The 19,471-nt window shown below is 33.5% G+C and overlaps 1 protein-coding gene across 6 annotated transcripts in view; it reads left to right on the forward strand.

The window, feature by feature from the left end:
- KCNT2 (potassium sodium-activated channel subfamily T member 2) overlaps positions 1-19,471 on the forward strand; it is a 389,618-nt gene that overhangs the window by 294,239 nt on the left and 75,908 nt on the right. For 4 of the 6 annotated variants that reach the window (XM_001134868.5, XM_009440093.4, XM_063794175.1 and 1 more), the window contains exons 20-22: positions 1,652-1,723; positions 5,180-5,314; positions 15,842-15,953. In XM_001134868.5, the coding sequence (XP_001134868.1) occupies positions 1,652-1,723; positions 5,180-5,314; positions 15,842-15,953 (319 nt within the window). The remainder of the gene's footprint in view (positions 1-1,651; positions 1,724-5,179; positions 5,315-15,841; positions 15,954-19,471) is intronic. The other 2 variants (XM_514073.6, XM_016934731.3) reach the window with 1 other exon arrangement.

A 19,471-nucleotide genomic window follows, 5' to 3' on the forward strand; every position in this document is an offset into this window, starting at 1 on the left:
AATAGCCCTGCTAATTTTAAGAAGCAGGACAGTACCTAGAAAGAGTATAACTAGAAATCTCTACCATAAGGCACTATCAGAGGCTGCTACTGGAGTGTATATTTGGTTATAATATTTGTTGAAAACATATATCAGGATCTTTAAAACTGTTTATAGGCTGTGATCCACTAATATCCCTTCCATAAATGTTTTGGGATAATGATAAAAAAAATCAATGCTTAAAAAAAAAAAAAAGAGAATAAGGTCTTCGGAAGATGTGAATACCAGTGTTAAATACGATAGCAAGGTACTGCAAAGAACTGATAACTGCAATATTTCACAGAAAAAAGTGAAAATAACTTACAAAATAAGTAACTGAAGATTTTAAGAATGAATTGTGGTACATTTGTAAGATGTAATACTATTGGGTCATTTTAATGACTACAAAGAAAATTAATGATAGGAGAAATTTAATCAAAATTAAAATAATGGTATTCTTTACAAGTTTTTTTTTTCTTTAAATGTTTTGCTGTATTAAGCATTCTTTTTCTTCAGAGTGTAAAGAGCTAGAAGGATGACCAACAGGAGAGAAATAAGTCAGGGAGAGAACAAAAAGTTCATCTAGCCAGGGAGGCTTGTAGGTACTAGTTTTCTTGGCCTAGAATTTTCTTCTCCTCCTCATATGCTGAACAAACTCCTACTAATCCTTTAACATTCAAATTAAATATCAGCTCTGTGAAATGTTCCTCAATTCTGCCTCCTAAATATAACATATTGTTTGTTTTTACAGATTAAAATATATAATAGAATTGTATGATTTTGTACATAATTTTTAAAACTCTTTATTTCTTACAAGTTAACAGGATATTCTTTTGCATATGCCTGAATGTGTTAAAATGTCTATTAAATAAAACATTTGGATACATATATGCTGAGTGAATAGATACATGAAGGAATTAATAACTTTGTGAAATGAATACAATAGATTAAGCAATTTCTAAGGAAGCTTTCCAGTTTATGGTTCTTTCCTCAAATATGTATATAAGTAAAGATTTCAGTCATAAATCTTTCCTCAATAATATATATAGAGTATATCAATAAATTAAAAAATGCCTTACTTTCATTATCATTTTATATAATACATATTTTGCATAAGCATATATACTATATTTATTTGACATACTGACATATTATATAGGGCATGTTGTGATTATACATATATCCCTTAGAGAAAGTAGTTCTTAATAGACATGCTTAATAGTTTCTCACTAAGAGGCATTAGTACGCATTGCTTTAGATCATCTAAAAAAATGCATTAGTTTTTTATTTTACAAGGCCTCCTCTGCATGGATAACTTTTAAATTTATTTATAAGATTTCTTGGTCATAATTAAGAATATCAATTCTGTATTTTTGTAGAATTATGCCATAATGTTTCTGATTTAGAAAGCTGAAATACAACTTGTTTTTATAATTCTGAGGGCATTTTATGATTCATAACAAGTGCAAATGACATTTTCTAGTTAATGTTAAGAAAAAAAAGCACTGAAAATTAATTTTGTCAGCAGTGTTGAGTTTTGGAAATGCAAACTAAGTCAACTTACTTCCTTTCCCTAGAAGTGCTGCCACTGTTGTGACATTGTGTTTCATTTTGTAACCCATCTACTACTTAGGCCAGATATGCATTTTCTGGATGCAATCTGTTGGTTTCCAATGGTTTACTACATGGTGGGCTCTATTGACAAGTAGGTGACAAAATCTTTGGCACACTAACTAGTGTAGTGTCCTGTGGTTTGTCATGTGCTGTGCCTTGTTACTGCATGATGAGTGTAATTTGCCGTGTCAGTATTGCAAATATGATATATTTTGCATGTAGAGCTTATGTTCTCGTGTTATACATCTTGTATTAAACTTTCTAAGTAGTAATCTATTGTTGAATTAAAACAAATCTTGCTGCATGTCACTTTTGTCAGTTTTGCTCAGTTTCTAATGCTGTTTTAGTTTTGTGTCATCTATAACAACATTATTACTATTGACATAGTGGTAGAGAAAACTAAAGTTGCAATATTGTGATGCATTGATAACATTACGATAACTTCTGGAAACTTTGAAATAATTTAGAAATGCTCATTTTAACTTAGATTTATAAATTGGAGCAATTCCTTTAGAGTTTACTTTGGTCACATGTCAGAGTTTATAATTTCTAAAATATTTGTTAATTAAAAGGTCATATGTGTTTAATACATTAGTAATTAAATATAAATTCTTATACATGTGTTATGGTGACATTAAAAATATATATAAAAATAAAAGATCAAAAAGCTAATATACTTGAAATAATATATGTTACTTTTCCACTTCTAAAAAATGTCAGCCAGAGCCTTCAAAATAAAATGCTAAAATTTACCAATTGAGAACTTTAACACTTACATTTTATCCTGTAGATGTTGAAGAAAACAAAGTTTTACAACTTTCAAAGTATTTAGTGCTGTGGATGCATTAAAGGTCAAACAGTCTAAAATATGATTAGCCTCCATTCTATGTTAATATAATTTACCTCATCAGTTATGATAATACTAACCAAGTAAATAAACTGTAGTTAGATGTACTAAAATTACTATTTAAATTCTACACATGTTTTATAACCAATCATCTCTTTTGAAATCTTTTGAGGTAATAGTGTTCTGTTAAAATTTATTAGAAAAACAGTATATCTAAAAGCTAAAGAATAAACGTCCCATATAGCTTTTCTGATGCAAACTATGAAGTGGATTCTTCCTCTGTAAAAGTATTTATGGTGAGAGAATAAATAATTGAAAGGATCAAATTCCTAGGGACAGAAATAAAACAGAATTGGCTACGAATTGATAATTGTTGGTCTGGGGACAGTTATGTTCATCTAACAATTCTCCTCTTTTGCTTGTGTTTGAAATCTTTCTTTAAAAATACCTCTCTGAATGAATTAAAACACATTCATGAACACTTCTTTACACTTACGTATTTCACATTCTAGTCCTTGCAAAAAGGGGTCTTAGAGAGGGATAGAAAGGGAGGCTTTGCCAATTATCCCTATAACTTGTTTTCCATCTAGATTGACTTTCTTGTGCTCCCATCTGCTGGCCACACTGTGTAAAGCAGCCATGCTGAGGGAAAAATAAGGCAATGGCCTTGCAGAAATTATGATGGAGAGGAGTTATAAGAATAAGTTGGCAGCCTACTTAAAAAAAAATAAATGCAGTAGTAAATAGAAAAATAATAATATAATCTTAAAACATAAAACAATTAAAAAGCTTCCACATGGTTCAGAAATATTATTCCAAATTTATCTACTTTCTATATAGATTTAAATTGATATGTAACGATAATTTGCCAAGGTTATGAGTAAACTATAACAGCCAGTATTTTTGAGACTGGAATTAACCGACACATGTGGGTATAGGTAACAGTTAGCTATTTAGCACAGGTACTCTCAAAGTGAAGTTTTGGTCAAATGTTCACTTCAATGTCATTGAATGATTGATGATTAACTATTCATCTTTCCTATCTTCACTTCTATGCATATATACTTATCCAGTCACTCTTATCCTCGACTGCCCTATCCTTTCCTTTTCCTATATAGGTAATTATAATGGAGATGTTTTATTAATGAAGAAAAAAGATTGTGAAAGCTGAAATATGAGAAAGTGATGTAAAATTATGATAAGGTGTTGTGAAGACATATGACTTAAGCATCATTTTGATGGTCCACAAGGGCCATAACACATTCATTTTCCATCTAACTCTTTCTTTTTTAATGTACTTTAATAAATTAAGAAAAATTATGATAAATTTCCTGAATAAAAGAAAGGCCCAAGTATCCCTAGGCATTTAAACTTGAAGGTCATCATAGTGGTTGGATGTTATGGTCCTGGCCCCTCTTATCATAGGAAATTTATTTGGAATAACATTCTGTTTCCACAGTTTTAGCCATAAAATCTCTGCCACAGACCATTGTTCCTGATTCAAGCGAAATATTTTTTCTGGACTACTCCTGGGGATCTTGGACTCAAGGCTTTGGTAATACCCTGTCGCCTAATAACAGAGTAAGAAATCCTGCCTCCCGCCTTCCCATAAAAGGAAAATAATTCCCTCTAACGTGACATGGCTAACTCAACCAATCATGCACTTGGAAAAGATCCTCAGGGACTTCACTCTTCAATTTAAAAACCTAAGAGAAACTACTGCTCTTTAAGCTTTAAACATCCTATTATAAATCAGAAGATACGGAAATCAATTAACCTATCTTTTCTTATCTGTCTTCAATCAACTCTGTACCTAGAACATTCTTGTACTCATTCAAGTTTAGTCTCCATTATCCAATTCAGTTCTACTTTTCTAGTTTGCATGAAGCAGAGGCAATGAGAATAATGTTTCCCTGTTTCAGCTTTAACGGTAAATAAACATTTTCTTTTAATTCATTGGGAGAATGATAGGTAAGATTTTTTTTTTGTCAGTGATAGGGAAGAAGACTGACTCTATTTTAGCTCACAGGTATGTGTTTCCTACTTTAGCAATTACTTCATCCAGCCAAAGAAATCGGGTTATTCAATCACTTGCTCAAAAACTTAGGCTGGCTAAACAGTAGGCTTGCATACAACAGAATTTGTATATTTTATATGCTCTTGGTTGTGTAGAACCAATCTATAGCACATAGGTCTTACATAAAGGAATAATAAACATTTAAAAGTAAACATTTCATAGTTTTGTATTTTTTCATTAAGCTTGACCATCTAAATTAACATAGCACTTATTTATTCCTCTCTTACCAAAATTACTTTAGAAGTAAAAAAAGTAAATGTGTCTTTGAAGTAGTATGTTAACTGTAAAAACAAATTTCTAATATGCTCTATTTTATTGCAAAATGGATGTATTCCATATTTCATGTATATAATTAATAAAAATTATTAAAGAAAATATTTTAACACACATATTTTGAAACAGTTGAGATCTAATGACATGTAAAGTACCCAAAATAAAAATTATTTCATATTGGTAGATAATATTGTATCATAATTCCCTTTAATAGCTACCTGTGCACACTCTGTAAAAGCCACCTCTAAAGGCAACTTATATAAGCACAGGGGATAGTGCTAGACTTTAGCACTGATTATAACATTGTGATTTATTTAATGTTTGTTTTTCTCTGTTGATTTTTATCAAAGCCTAGATGACTTACTCAGGTGTGGAGTGACTTTTGCTGCTAATATGGTGGTTGTGGATAAAGAGAGCACCATGAGTGCCGAGGAAGACTACATGGCAGATGCCAAAACCATTGTGAACGTGCAGACACTCTTCAGGTAAGTGGCTGAATCATCCAACCTTGCCGCTTACTTTGTGCTAAACATTGGTAAAATATGTGACACTGACTCTGTGAGGAATGAACATGAGACACACCAACTTTATGTTCATTTATTCATTTTTTTCATAAAGTAAATGTTTGTTGAGCATGACTGGCACTGCATAAAGTTAAATTTTTAACACCAGATCAGTAATGCTTCTCATAAAATAAATTGAATGATATATCTATTTTCTCAGATAGTTTAACAGTAGCAAATTCTTGAAAATCATGTGTACTAGTAGTCATGAGTTTTGACAAGCAGCCCATGTTCTCGTATTGGTATTAAGCCTAGCAGTGACCAAATATTTGCATTTACATACTGAATAGCTAGGACTGAAAGACTGCACAGCTGTGAACAGGTAAGTTACCCATGTTAGCAGCAAAGTCATGACATCATTTTCACTATTTTCCTGTCTTTTATTAATTAAATGTACCCATTGAATTTAATTAATTGAATTTAATTTAATGGGGATATGAATCCCCATTATGGTTGTCTTTGGATAAGAGTAAACAATCCTGACTAGAGAAAGAGCCATGCTATAAGTAAAGTCAAACTCGTCTGTCATTCAAGGCATCTGTTTCACTTGGAACAATTGTCCCTAAAATCATATGAAATTTTAAATATCCAAAAGACCATTTTTTAAGTTGTATGAGTTTTGCAGAAGCCTGAAGAAAATACGTGAGCTACCAAATTACAGAGGTAAATGAAACAATCTCAACTTTCTCATCATCCATGTTCACTCCACTTTCATACTTTCATATTGTAGTAAAGCATATATTGAGGTTAATTATTTTGCCTTCTAATTTGAATTCAAAATTCAAAGGAGAGAGCCTAGATGCGTGTCTGTGTTAAGTTGCCTATTTTTAGTATGATCTTAGGCAAATTACTTTTCTTCTCTACATCTCAATATATTAATCACAATATTATTAAAGATTTAGAAACATGCAATGCCTTACTTAGCACATACCTGGTCATTTTTAATTACTTAATAAATATTAGCTATTAATATTACTAGCAGTATAATTATCACTTCCATGTGGCAGAGGGGAAAAGCCACTGACCTTGGACTATACAGCAGCAAACTTTATCTGGCACAATGTATATCCTAGAGGCTCCAGCTGACAGTCACTAACTTTGTGACCTTCCTAACCTCATTAAGATTCAGTTTTTCTCATCTATAAAATGCTGCAGAAAATAACCGACCTTGCATTGTTAATGTAAAGATTAGAGATCAGTTATTTAAAGAATCTGTCATAGCACCTGGAAAATCTACACTGAATTTGCATAAGAACCTCTTGTTCCAGAAGAAGAAATACACACTTTAAAGTTATTATAATGCAGCAGTTCACTTAGAATATAGCTAACTAGTTAACTAGTGAGCTGTATTAAACAGTACATTTTTAAAAGACACTATATAGAACTTGTTTAAAATATTACAGATATATAAATTTTTTTTCTCTAGAGAATATAAAAGAAAATTACAGGGTAGAAAATTAATTCAAGGATGAGATTTATAGCTAGTGAGTAGGGTAAAAATCATGCTTTTTGATTCCATACTTGGCAAAAGCCAATTATATAAAAGAGGATCCTAGGTCTTTTTAATTAAACATGTTATTTAAACTTTCAATTTACCATGAATTTTATTTCTATTATGGTGACATTTCTATTGATTTAACTTTTATTATATATTCTCTGGATGAATTATTTTGATTCCAAGGAAATAATAAATCCCCATCTTACTGAGAGGTTCAAAGGCTGTAATTAGTAATTTAAAACAAATTAACTCACCATAGTAATCATGGACAGATACATACATGGCAACTAATTGTGCAAAGGCTATGTTACTCTGAGTACCTAGCTGAAGATGTGATTACCACTTGTTGAATGAATGAATGGATGGATGAATGAATGAATTAATAACTTTGGATACCTTAACTATTAGGCTTATCTGTCTTCAGCAGTATATTTTAAAAATTATATAGTTTTTATGGTATATATATAGTGATCTAGACTGAATAGTTTCGAGCAGAATTTTTCAAAAGAACTATTAAAAACCCAAACTGCAAAGAAATTACCCCTGTTCTTTCCTTTCTTATGCCCTATCATGACATTACTGTTATTTCTCTAAGTATATAACAGTATTTTTTAGGAAAAAATTATATGAAACTTTTTTTGTGTTGTGTGTTAAGCTGCTAATCTGTGTATGCTAAGCTAGGCTAGTTTTACATGATAAAAAGTAAGACAGACATTTATAGGTTTCTATGATATAAGAAGAATCACTTTTGCTCATAAATGACCAAAATCACACAGACTTGGGAGTTGCATTTTACAGATGTGGTTAATTATCATCCTCCAGATCACTCTTCTGCATTCCTTGGAGATTTTAGTTCCTGATTTACTATGACTCTTGCCAACCCTGATTATCATAATTATTGATGATTTCAACAATCTTACCTAGATGATCCTTTGAATATCTGACCTTCACCACCCATTCTCATGGTCATAGCCTAAACCTTGAACTATGAATAATTTTACACTCCACATTCTCAGTTTCTAGCATTCAACACTCTGAGTAGTGCTACTCATTTTCTATCTAATTTCTTCTAATATTCTCAACTCTTAATAGTCCTTTGACCACACTGGAACCTGTCATCCACTGATCCTACTACCTTTTTACTTACCCTAGTCACCTGAGGGCTTTTCTCCTTCCTTAGCCAGATTCAAATCTATGATCAGTCATGATAATCACTGCTGCACTGAAACCCTCAATGGATAATTACTGATTATCTACTACACACTGACACTGATCTCAACTCTCTCCCTTTTCTCTCTTCCTCCTACTCCCAGTTTTCTCTCCTTTTAGGTTCTCTACCCACCACCTTGCATGAAATTCCTTAGAGGCAGGTGACAACATTCCAGAGGTAGGATCCAGTTACCCTCATCAGTAAGCATCAGACAACTAGAAATCCAATCACAATGGCTGGATATCAGACTATTTAGGATTAAAGCTTTGGGCCCCATCTCTAAGAGAACTAAATTCTTATACATTAATTATGCATGCGGGAATAGTATCTTTAAAATATTTCAGCCAATCCTTGTATCTTAAAGAACACCATTAATATTCTCAATCAAGAGCCAATTTCTAATTCGTTGATTAGTAAGGCCTAAGACTTTGATAGAAATACAGATAACAGAAGTAATGTTGTGTGAACATTCAGATTAAAAACCAAAGCTTAGGTGATGAAATAGAATGCCTGCTGCACCTGGTATTTAACTTAAACCAGTGCATGCACCTATCACATTGTTTATTTTGAAGCGTTTCGAAAAGTAAATTACAGACATCATGAGAGTCCTGGAACGACCTAGACAGGCCTTTTATTTATCACTTACCCTGATTCGTTCCTTCTCTCATGATGAGTTTTATCATTTTTAAAATTTATTTATTTATTTATTTTTCTCGCGGAGGGGGCGCTCTTAGTAGGCCTTTAAAGCAGCAAACTTTCTCTGGAACTACCTCCAGTCCAGAGGTTCCAAATTCCCTGGAGGAATAGTGTATCTCCACTCCTTTACTCAGAAGACTCCTTGAATCCTAAGCAATTGGCTGTTCGCCTCCCTACACACTATTTCTGCATACCAAAGACAATAAGGAGATAAGATCTTCCTCGGGTTAGATCCTGTTGTACCTCTCTCCCCAAAAGGGTTTTTATTTACACATCTAAAAGAAGACACTCAAGCCATCCCAGTACAAAGAGCTGCTAAAAAGTGAAAGAAAAGCAAGTCCTCAATTTCAAATTTAAATGTATCCTTCTAAAGATTTAGCTAACAAGACAATCATTACAATTGGAAAACATTTCATGTTTTCATATTTGTATGAACAAGTACTAATATCTAAACAAAGTTTAAACCCACAAATCAAAATGTGCTTTGGATTAGAAACAACCACAGTAAAAAGTCTATGTCAAATTGATCTACCAAAATATCCCACTTGGTGGCTGTTTGGCATGTCACTGGCATCTGTCATTATTTTCATTTTACTGAGAAAGAAATAAACATTTAGAGAAATTTAGTGTCTCATCCTAGCCCATCTAGAAATTAAAAAAAAATGGCAGATTCAGGGCTATGACCAGAGTGTCAAGAAAGACAAGAGAACTTTACTTAGGAGCTGGGGAAAAAAAGTTTCTCTGGAGAGCACACAGAATATAATGTTTAGGGCAGAATGGGTACAGAATTTGTATGGTAAAAGTCCAGGCGTGACCTAGTTGAGAAGTCCCCTTGGGTTGATTTTGTTTTAATACAAAGATTTTTGGTTGTTGTTTTTGCTTTTGTTTTCTGAACTTTAGCTGACCACACTTGTAAGATAATGAGCAATGTCAATGGAAACATTGAAACAGGTCATGGATTGTTATCTGGTTGGAATGGAGCAACTCCTGCATTAGATCTATAGTAGGACAGGATGACTTCTGTGGCCATGCCTGCAATTGTGATTTGTTAATGTATCATGCTTGGCCCCTAGGTTTATTGAGCATCTAGTAAGTGTCAGGATTGTACAGGATGCTGTGGCTGCAGTGATGAACAAGGTGGACATAGCTGGTGGCCTTTGAATACTAATAGTCTAACAGGGAAAGTATTAAGCCAGTCATTTAAAATTTTAATTAGAGAATTATAACTGTGGCAATTATTGGGGAAAATATGTAGAATTGTATATAGACCCAGATAATAAGAATATTTGCTCTAGTCCCATGGGTCAGGGAATGTCTTCCTGAGGAATTGATAATCTTTTACCTGAAAAGTGAAGAGAGACTAAATGGGCAAAAGGATGGGTACAGCACATTCCATATGGCGGCAGCATATACGAAGCTCTGAGATCCTGATAGTGACTATTCAAGGACTTGGAGCAGAGCAAGAGGAAGACTGGTGCGAGGAGGCTGAAATGGAATTTAGAAGCCATGTTTTCATGGCTTTGTAAAGTATGTTCATATGTTGGTCTCAATTTTAAGAATAATAGGAAATCATTGAAGAATAAAGAAATTTTAAAAGATAACTGCAGGTACAATGTAGAGAATCGTTTCAGGAAAAGAAAGAGTGGGTGAGAGCCGACCAGTTAAAAGACTTCTGTATTGCCACAACTATAAGAGCATAGAAGGGCAAGTTTTGTTTATTTGTTTCTGTTTTTTTAAAGAAAAGAATATTGTCTTAGATTGGCACAAGTAGTCATAATCTTACGAAGGAAACAACATGTACATGCACATGGAAAATGACAGATTTCAAAATAATATAACCATAAGTAAATAATTTAAAATACTCAACATGTATAAATACAAGATTGATATCTTTATATAGTGAAAACCACTTTTAATGTTTAGATTGGTGATGGTTTACATGGATAAGATTTTTGAATACAGAGGATTCCTTACATTTATCATACTGTCATTTATTACTAACTCAGACTCCCTGAAGTATTTTTAAATTATTTATGAAAGATTACATACATTTATACTTGTTTTAGTGTTGGTAGTCAATTGCAGTCCAAAAATCCCAAGTAGTGTTTTATGTGTATCTAAGTGTGTCTGTATACCTCCTATTAATGTATACCCCCTGTTAATTAAAAACATTATTTCCAGCTACCATGGCAAATCAGAATTTATAGTGTAACATATAGCTCAGTAGGTAATATTTTGAATAATGTGTCATAAACATTTTCCAATATTCTTATATTTGTGTTTTTTGCTTTATGATACAAATACAGCTAGTTTCAGAGTTCCCCCAGTAGCCTGTGAAATAGAATATATGGTGTGTTTTTCATCTTTATATTGGTTAGTAAAAATATTTATTGAATAAATTAATGCAGGCAGAAAACTCTTCCATAGATATTTTACACATCTCCACAATTATATTTACATCACTGAGTCAGAACACGAAGTAATTGTAGAAAAGTTTTAAATAGAACAAACTATATCTTTTTTTTTTTAATTACAGTATTGCTCTATTATGTTTCTAGTGCCCAGGGAAAAGAGACGTATTATTTCATTTTAATTCTAAAATGTTGTACATGCAAAATGTATTTAGCTTATATTAAGACCCAGAAATAGATTTATGGTATTAGTGTTGCAAAGGAGCCTAAATAAATCTATTAGACAACCAAATTTGTAAATATAAAATATTATAACTGAATACAAGTAATAGTCTATGGATATAAAGGGGGTTAACATACAGTGTTTCATTATGTAAGTATTAGTTCTAGATTTTTCACTAGGTGGCAGGCTTAGCTAATACTTTCAGTTTCTCAGTCCAAAATAACATAAATGTTGTAGGTTCATTTATGTAGAACAGAAACGGGAGGCACATCACGTAAATTATGTTGTCCTATTTAATTTCAACTCCAGAAGTCACTCAAATACAAGGACTGGGTCACTCAACCATATTTTCACTCACTTTTATTAAGACCCCAAATACTTCTAGCTACATATATGTGTATATTTCTATTTGATAAAATGTGTTATAAAAGAATAATAAACCAAAGAATCCAGGTAACCACAACTTGATTCAAAGTGAGAATACTGATTTATATCAAAGATAAAATACATATTTTTAAGGGAAATAAAAATGTTCCAAAAGTTAAACCTGATTTTCATTAGTTTGTAGCTACGTTTTCCTCATAAATTCTATCTCTAGCCTGATATCTCAACACTGTCCTAAATGTTCTTTATCCATTCACTAGTGTCTTAATGCTACTTAATCTAGGAGTGTTTAGTCAGCCAAAATTTATCACCCCTAGAAAAATACATATATCCTTATAATTGGTGAATTTTTATTGTTTCATCTATTATATTATAGTGTTTAAAGTCAGGAATCTTACTTTATGTGTTTATCTATCTCCTGGAGACCAGAAATTTCTAATAGTAAAAACTTGATAATTATTCATTAAGGCTAAACTGAAGTAATTTATAAAACGTTATTTTTAGAAGAGTTGATTTTTAATATAGGAAACATGAATCCATTGCTAGATATTGTTAATAATTTATTTTATTTGGATCATCTGTGTCTCCTTACACTGGTCTATCTTCCTCTTTATTATAATGGTGGGGGAAGCTTCAGAACCTAATGCTGTGGTGTGACCCAGGCCCTGCCACCTACTAGAATGTTACCTTGAACATACTATTTTGTCTCTTTGGGCCTCAGTTTCCTCATCTATAAACTAATAATTGGAGGTAAATCATAGAGTAGTTTTTTGTCGTTTGAAGAGGTGATGTGACCCTTTCAATTTCTAACACAAGTTAGAAACTATTGAGATCCAAAGAAGTCAGGCAGATAGAGATAAAAATATTAGGCAGGAGGATGTGACTTTGGTGTAGGCAAAAGTGGGCTTTTAAAATCCACCCTTGAGAACCATGGTGAGGAGACATACTGGACAACCACAAGACTTGTCCTAGAGGGCTTATCTCTCCTCACAGCTTGGCACAGACCAGTACACATCTAAAGACACTGAAAAGATAGAGTCAGGGTTGAGACAGGCACCCTCAGCTCTTCCTGTGGAAGGAGAGGATACAGATGGAAACACAAGAGGGTTCCTACCTGATGTGAAGATTACATGAGTTAATTTTACATAGACAACTCTTAGAGCCGTGCTTTATAATTATTGTTTTATGGATGTGTGTTACCCATCGGAGAGAAAAAAAAAAGGAAAAGACAAAGAGGAGAACCTTAGATCCGTTAATTTTTCTTTTTAAAGTTCAGTGCATGAATGTGGGATTTGTTGTCTGCATGAGTTTATAGAGCTTTGTGCTCATTGATTCATTTTTGTCCTATTTTTCATTTTAGTTTCTATTTCCCCAGATGATGGAATTTTGTCTGTGACAACCATATATGGTGAATATCTTTAGTGACATTGTTATTTTAAAATATTTCTTAAATAAATACTTTGAAACTCCCAGATGGTATGAAATTTGGCAGTTGGTGGCATTTCCCAGGCCTACCAGATGGAGTTTGCTAGCCAAAAGTCAATTGACATTTTTTTTCCATCAGGCCACTTTTCTAATTTTTAAAGAGTTTTTGAGAAAATAACTTTTATTTATTGAATGCACTATCATGGGTGACTTTTGAGTGAGAATAGAGCTGCTAAAAGAAAATCATGTGAAATATGGATAATACAATGTTTCTCCATAAACTATTCTAATTAAATTCACTGCCCTCTTCATCAAGATTTAATCTCAAATGCACAAACATGAATTGAGAAATTGTTTACTTTAACAAAGATTTGTTAATTAAAGGAATATAAGGTTATAGTCACTTGAGAGGGAAACCATGCTTTCTAGATGTTATGATTTATTAGGAGAGCTAAGGCATGAATAAAACCAACCAGGTAGCTAGAGAGGCCAACAGGTAGTGTAATCAATAAATCAGATACTGGGCAGCCAAACTGGAGAGAATGATTCTGAGTTTAAAAATTTTTTGTTTCATCTTGAATGGATTTGAGAACCACTTTAAATATTGGTAGTGATTTCGTAATATAGAGATTCAGGAGAAAAGTAAACAGAAAAGAAATGGCATTTCAGGCAGAAATAACAGCAGAAAAAATTTAAAAACTAAGAAAATAGTAATAACCGATTTAACTAAGAAACAGTACCTTTTGTATGTAGCCACTAGCTTCATGCTTTGCTACATCCTTTCTTTGCAGAATCTGATATTTAGAGTTTCTGTAATGAATTTAAGGTCACAGAACTATTGAAAAAGTTATCAGTTGCACAAATAAAATTACTGTATTTTTAACATTAAAAGTCAGCAAAAGAAATTATATCATGGTTGTTGTTTTCCTGATATTATTTTAATAACAATTACTATAATTTACCTGAATCAATAACTACAGTAGTATTTATTATCAAAATGAAGATTAAGAACTAGGATTGTTTAGTCAGCCACAATTTATTACCCCTAGAAAAATACATATATACTTATAATTTGTGAATTTTATTAAAAGATTTCACAAAATACCCAATGATATCCTAGCTCTCAAAGGCCTTGATTAGGTAAGGCCCAATGTTAGTCCATTTGGGCTAATGGCCAAGAGGGCGTGTCAGGTTTTACAGACAACTCTTAAAAAAGGAAGCAAACAAACAAACAAAAAACAAAACCCTTCTTAAGAATGTGTTAGTGTCTTAACCTGAATGGTGACTAAAGCCCAATGTAAACACATCTGAGAGGCAGATAATCAGAGAAGCCTGGTCTGAAGGCTAAGAAAGGCCCTGCTTGCTGCAGAGCAGTAGGGTGGGCACACTCTCCCCAGCAGGAGGGAGCATTCCTGGCAAATCATCCATCAACCTTCCAGAGTTGGACCTGAGGAAAGGTAAAAACTCGTCTGTAATGCTGGAGTTCAAGGACAGGGCTCCCATCTTAAAAGAAGCATGTACCACATCAAGCACTCGGGCACATGGAAGTAACAGCACCCTCATGACTGAATGAGCATAAATTCATAAATTGAGAGCAGAAGGAGCTGATTTGTTCCTGAGCCACACAAACAGGCTGTTTATATTCTGCATATTTGCAGTCAGTTTTAGTCCCTGAGTTCAAGGGATGAGTTCAACCTAGTGATGGGAATTTTAAGTGGTCATAACTTAGTTTAAAGATATATCATATGAAAAACAAAGGTGATTGTCACAGAAGTGGCTGCCACAGAGAATACCAAAATATTTAACAAGGAAAGCTACCAGGGATGCATAGATATCAGGTAAGGATCAGATCATGAACAACAGCAAAAATAAAAAGTATTTATTGTGGTATCATCCTGCCCCTTTTCTCTGGGGGAAAGAAATCTTGTGTGAGCGTGTATGTATGTGTGCTCGTTTTGGTATATATTTGAGAGAGTGTCAAATGGGAAGAAAGCTAATATGAAGCCATGGGACCTGTGAAAAAAAATTTCAGGATACTTCCGGGGAACACTATCAATACTTTAGCCTTGGCCCCAATTAATTACAATGAAATTTTACATAAATTATTTCCTCATCTCAGAAGTTTGTTGTAGCAAGATTTGACATTTAAAAATTGCCCACTATGAGAATAAAGAGCCATAGGACATGAAAGAGCTCACATAATAGGCAAGAAGCTCATTATGTGAAATTTTTGCCAATCAGCTTATTTATCTTTATAGATTTCTGTTTCAATACCATCCACAAAGTAACCTTGTAACTTCTTAAATCAGCTTTATGAGTTTCTTCTATGTTGTTCCATAATTGTAAAGAGAAAATGTCTAAAAAAAGCCAAATTACTGAATTTATTTTTCTTATTGTGCTAAAATGTCTGTTAAAATATTCTTCGGGAAATAGTGTTTCATTTTTCCTGCATTGTATAGAAGATTTTATGTGGCACTGCCTGCTGTTGTAATTGGATATAGTTTTATGCCCAAGGCTAGGAATCACTCACTTATAAATATGTTGTTATAAAAAATACCATATTGGATTGTTAGTGTAATGCAAATGTTCTTTTGAAATGTAGGTTGTTTTCCAGTCTCAGTATTATCACAGAGCTAACTCACCCCGCCAACATGAGATTCATGCAATTCAGAGCCAAAGACTGTTACTCTCTTGCTCTTTCAAAACTGGAAAAGGTAAGACCCCACATTATCAAGTAAATTAGATTTAACCATCTTTATTCAGAAATTAACTCTGTAAATATATTTTTAAAAATGCCATGAGATAGTAAAACTGAAATGCTGTTTTGAATTTTTATTTGGGAGATGAAATTCTAATTGGTAATTTTTTAAAAAATGTGAATTGACAGATTTGAACAATTTATATCACAGGTAAATATGATGGAGATATTTTGTTCTTTTATTATTAAGTATTAAACACATGATTTGTGAAAGAATTAAATGCAACAGAAATGTGTATACTCACTTATTTGCTATGTCATGAAAATGCTGGCTTCCCAGATGTCACCAATACAACCTGACGTAAAGCTAAGTTTATTGCTTACCTAGGTAGGGGAGACTACCTCCCCAGTAGAAGTTTGGCAAGGTCTCAGAGGGAGGAAAACAAGGTCAAAATATACTGAGAACTGGAATTTAATTTAATGATGATATTTCAAAACAGGGACTTGACTGGGATTGGGAAGAGATCCGGATAATGCTAATAGAGACAATGGAATTGCAAAGTAATGTTATATGGTCAGAAAGATTTGGTTTCCATTTTCAGTATACAGGCTGAGTGTGGGTGTAGAAGGTTTTTGCACTCAGCTTTTACTTACTACTAAATAGTAGTGTACTGAGAGAATTAGATGTGAAAGGAAAAAAAAGACCCAGTCTTATACATGTAAAATGTGTTAACCTGGGTGTGGTGGCTCGTGCCTATAATCAGAGTGACCTGGGAAGCTGAGACAGGAGGATTCCTTGAGCCCAAAATTTCGACGCTGCAGTGAGCTATGATCATGGCAGTGCACTCCAGCCTGCGTGGCATAGTGAGATCCCATTTCTAAAAATAAATAAATAGTTAAATCTAGGCTGTTTTAATTTCTTATAACAATATAAGAGGTAGAGAAAATGATGCTTTATATTTTTTGGTTAGTTATTTCCTTTAATTACCAATTATGACAGACCAGATGCTGTCCTAATTCCTGGGAAACATATTGTTGAGTAAGGTTGTGTCTGTACCCTCATCTATTGATTTATCCAAAGCTAGTCACACACGTAATGTTTATAGAGCCTTACCCTGCTTTTTTATGGCCACAGGGAAATTGTTGTTGTGCCCTGCTTCCAGATGTGGAAACTGAGTTTGAGACTAGATAGATACCTCTCCCAAGATTATACAGCTACCAGTTCAATTCAGTAAGGGAAACGTAAGGCTATTAATATTCAGGACAGAAAATTTCCACTATGCCACGTTGCTTTAGCAACATAAAAAAAGATGGCAAGCAGGGCTAAATTGACTCAGACTTGAAAGCAAACCAAATAACAGAAATCCAGCAGGAATCCGTGCTGGCATGATGTAGTACAGCCTCCTTCATGGCAAGTGAGGTAGAATCACTCGTGATGAAGAAGCCAGGATCTGTAGTCAGATTGGTCCAATTCACCACTGCTTTTGAGAAATGGAAACTGGATAAATTATTTCGTAGCCTTGGGATTCTTATGTGGAAAATAGTGGTAGGAGCTATTTTAAATAGTAGGGTCATTATAAAGATTACAGCACATAATCTATGCAAAACACTTAGCCCTGCATTTGACATATAATTAGTACTCAAATAAATGGTACTAAAAGCATAATGATACATTTTATATTTGTTGATATTGTCACTAATAAATATTTCATTCTGTGCATTCTAGTTGTTGACGAGTCAGTTGATGTAGCAAGGTCATAATTGTGGAAGGTATTTTCAGTATTTGTGAGCATTTGTGTTGACATGCTTGTGTGCTTATTGCATTAGGGAAAAAGAAGAAAAATATGAGGTATATATGCCAGTCAATTACATACATCTCTTTATCCAAAGGAAAAATAAAACAATATTTTTGCAGCGAGCAAGAAGGCACAATTTAATACCAGGTATCTAGGCTAAACTCCCAAAGAGAGAGACACAAGTTGCCTTCCTCCTTGATGTTCACATTTCAAAAAGATACCCCAAGGCCCACAAGAAAAACATTCCTGGAATGCAAAACTGGCTAGAGGTTTATTCAGCTTTTCAGAGATTTGCATCCATCTCAGGGACAGAGAAAGGATTTCCAGTTACAAGTTTTTGACAGAGAAAGGATTTACAATTACAAGTTTTCTAAAGAAAATGCTCCTAGGAAAAGGGAAGCGACTTTTGTCATCAGGGTATTTTTTTTTTTTAAGATTTGTATTTGTCCTTATGTCTTTTAGATTTTTCCCATGAAGAAAAAAGAAACTCAATACATCAACATATTTCCAAATTATTCAGGGATAGGAAGGCTGGAGGAAGTGGGATTAAAATAAATAGTTTGAATGTTATAAAGCTGTGGAAAATTATTTGATCCACTTGTTACCATATTATGTTAAACTTAATTTCAGAAACTTAAAAATTTAAAAATGTAGAAACTTTTTAGTCTTTTATAGTCTCATGGGTTGAATCTCATGCCCCATCCAAAAAAAAAAAAAAAGTTGTGCTGGGGTCCTAACTCTTACAGATGTGGTCTTTAGAGAGAGGCAGTCAACTTCAAAGGAGACCATAGTGTGGGTTCTAATTTATGGCTCACTGACATTTTTATTAAAAGGGTGAATTTAGATATAGAGACAGACACACATTAAAGGAAGGCAATGTGAAGGGAAACAGAAGATAGTCTTCCATAAGCCAAGGAGAAAGGCCTGGAACAGATCTTTCATTTGCAGTCCTCAGAAGGAACCAATCTTGACAACATCTTTATTTCAGACTTCTTGCCTCCATGAATGTAAGGCAATAAATCTATATTGTTTAAAACACCCAGTCGATATTACTTTGTTATGGCAGCCCTATCAAATAATGTTCCATGAATGATATTGTAAATCTTCCAATCAAGGTTTTTTTTTAATCAGTAATATTTACTGGTATGACAGCTAACACAGTATTTAATTATCTTTCCATATTTGTATTCTGGGTGCAAGGAGATTTTTAGGATTAGAAAACTGATCTCTATTTCCAATATTTAAATAATCAGTAGCATTTTCTATAGTTACTGTTGGCTGAGGGATACGTGGATTTTTATTCTTCCAAACAATTATGAATATTGTTTCCATCTATCTATAAGTAGATGCCGTTGCACCTTCACAGGTGAGACCTTCACCTTTAGAAATACAATTAAGATTTTAAATCACAGCTGGGCGTGGTGGCTCACACCTGTAATCCCAGCACTTTGGGAGGTTGAGGCAGGTGGATCACGTGAGGCCAGGAGTTCGAGACCAGCGTGGCCAACATGGTGAAACCCCGTCTCTACTAATAATACAAAAATCAGCCAGGCGTGGTGGTGTGCACCTGTAGTCCCAGCTACTCAGGAGGCTAAGGCATGAGAATCGCTTGAATCCAGGAGGTGGAAGGTGTAGTGAGCCAAGATTTTGCCATTGCACTCCAGCCTGGGCGACAGAGAGAGACTATGTCTCTAAATAAATAAATAAATAAATCAGAAATAAACACCAGCTTGGCTGC

This window comes from Pan troglodytes, chromosome 1, assembly GCF_028858775.2.
Source record: "Pan troglodytes isolate AG18354 chromosome 1, NHGRI_mPanTro3-v2.0_pri, whole genome shotgun sequence".
In the NCBI taxonomy this organism is placed as follows: Eukaryota; Metazoa; Chordata; class Mammalia; order Primates; family Hominidae; genus Pan; species Pan troglodytes.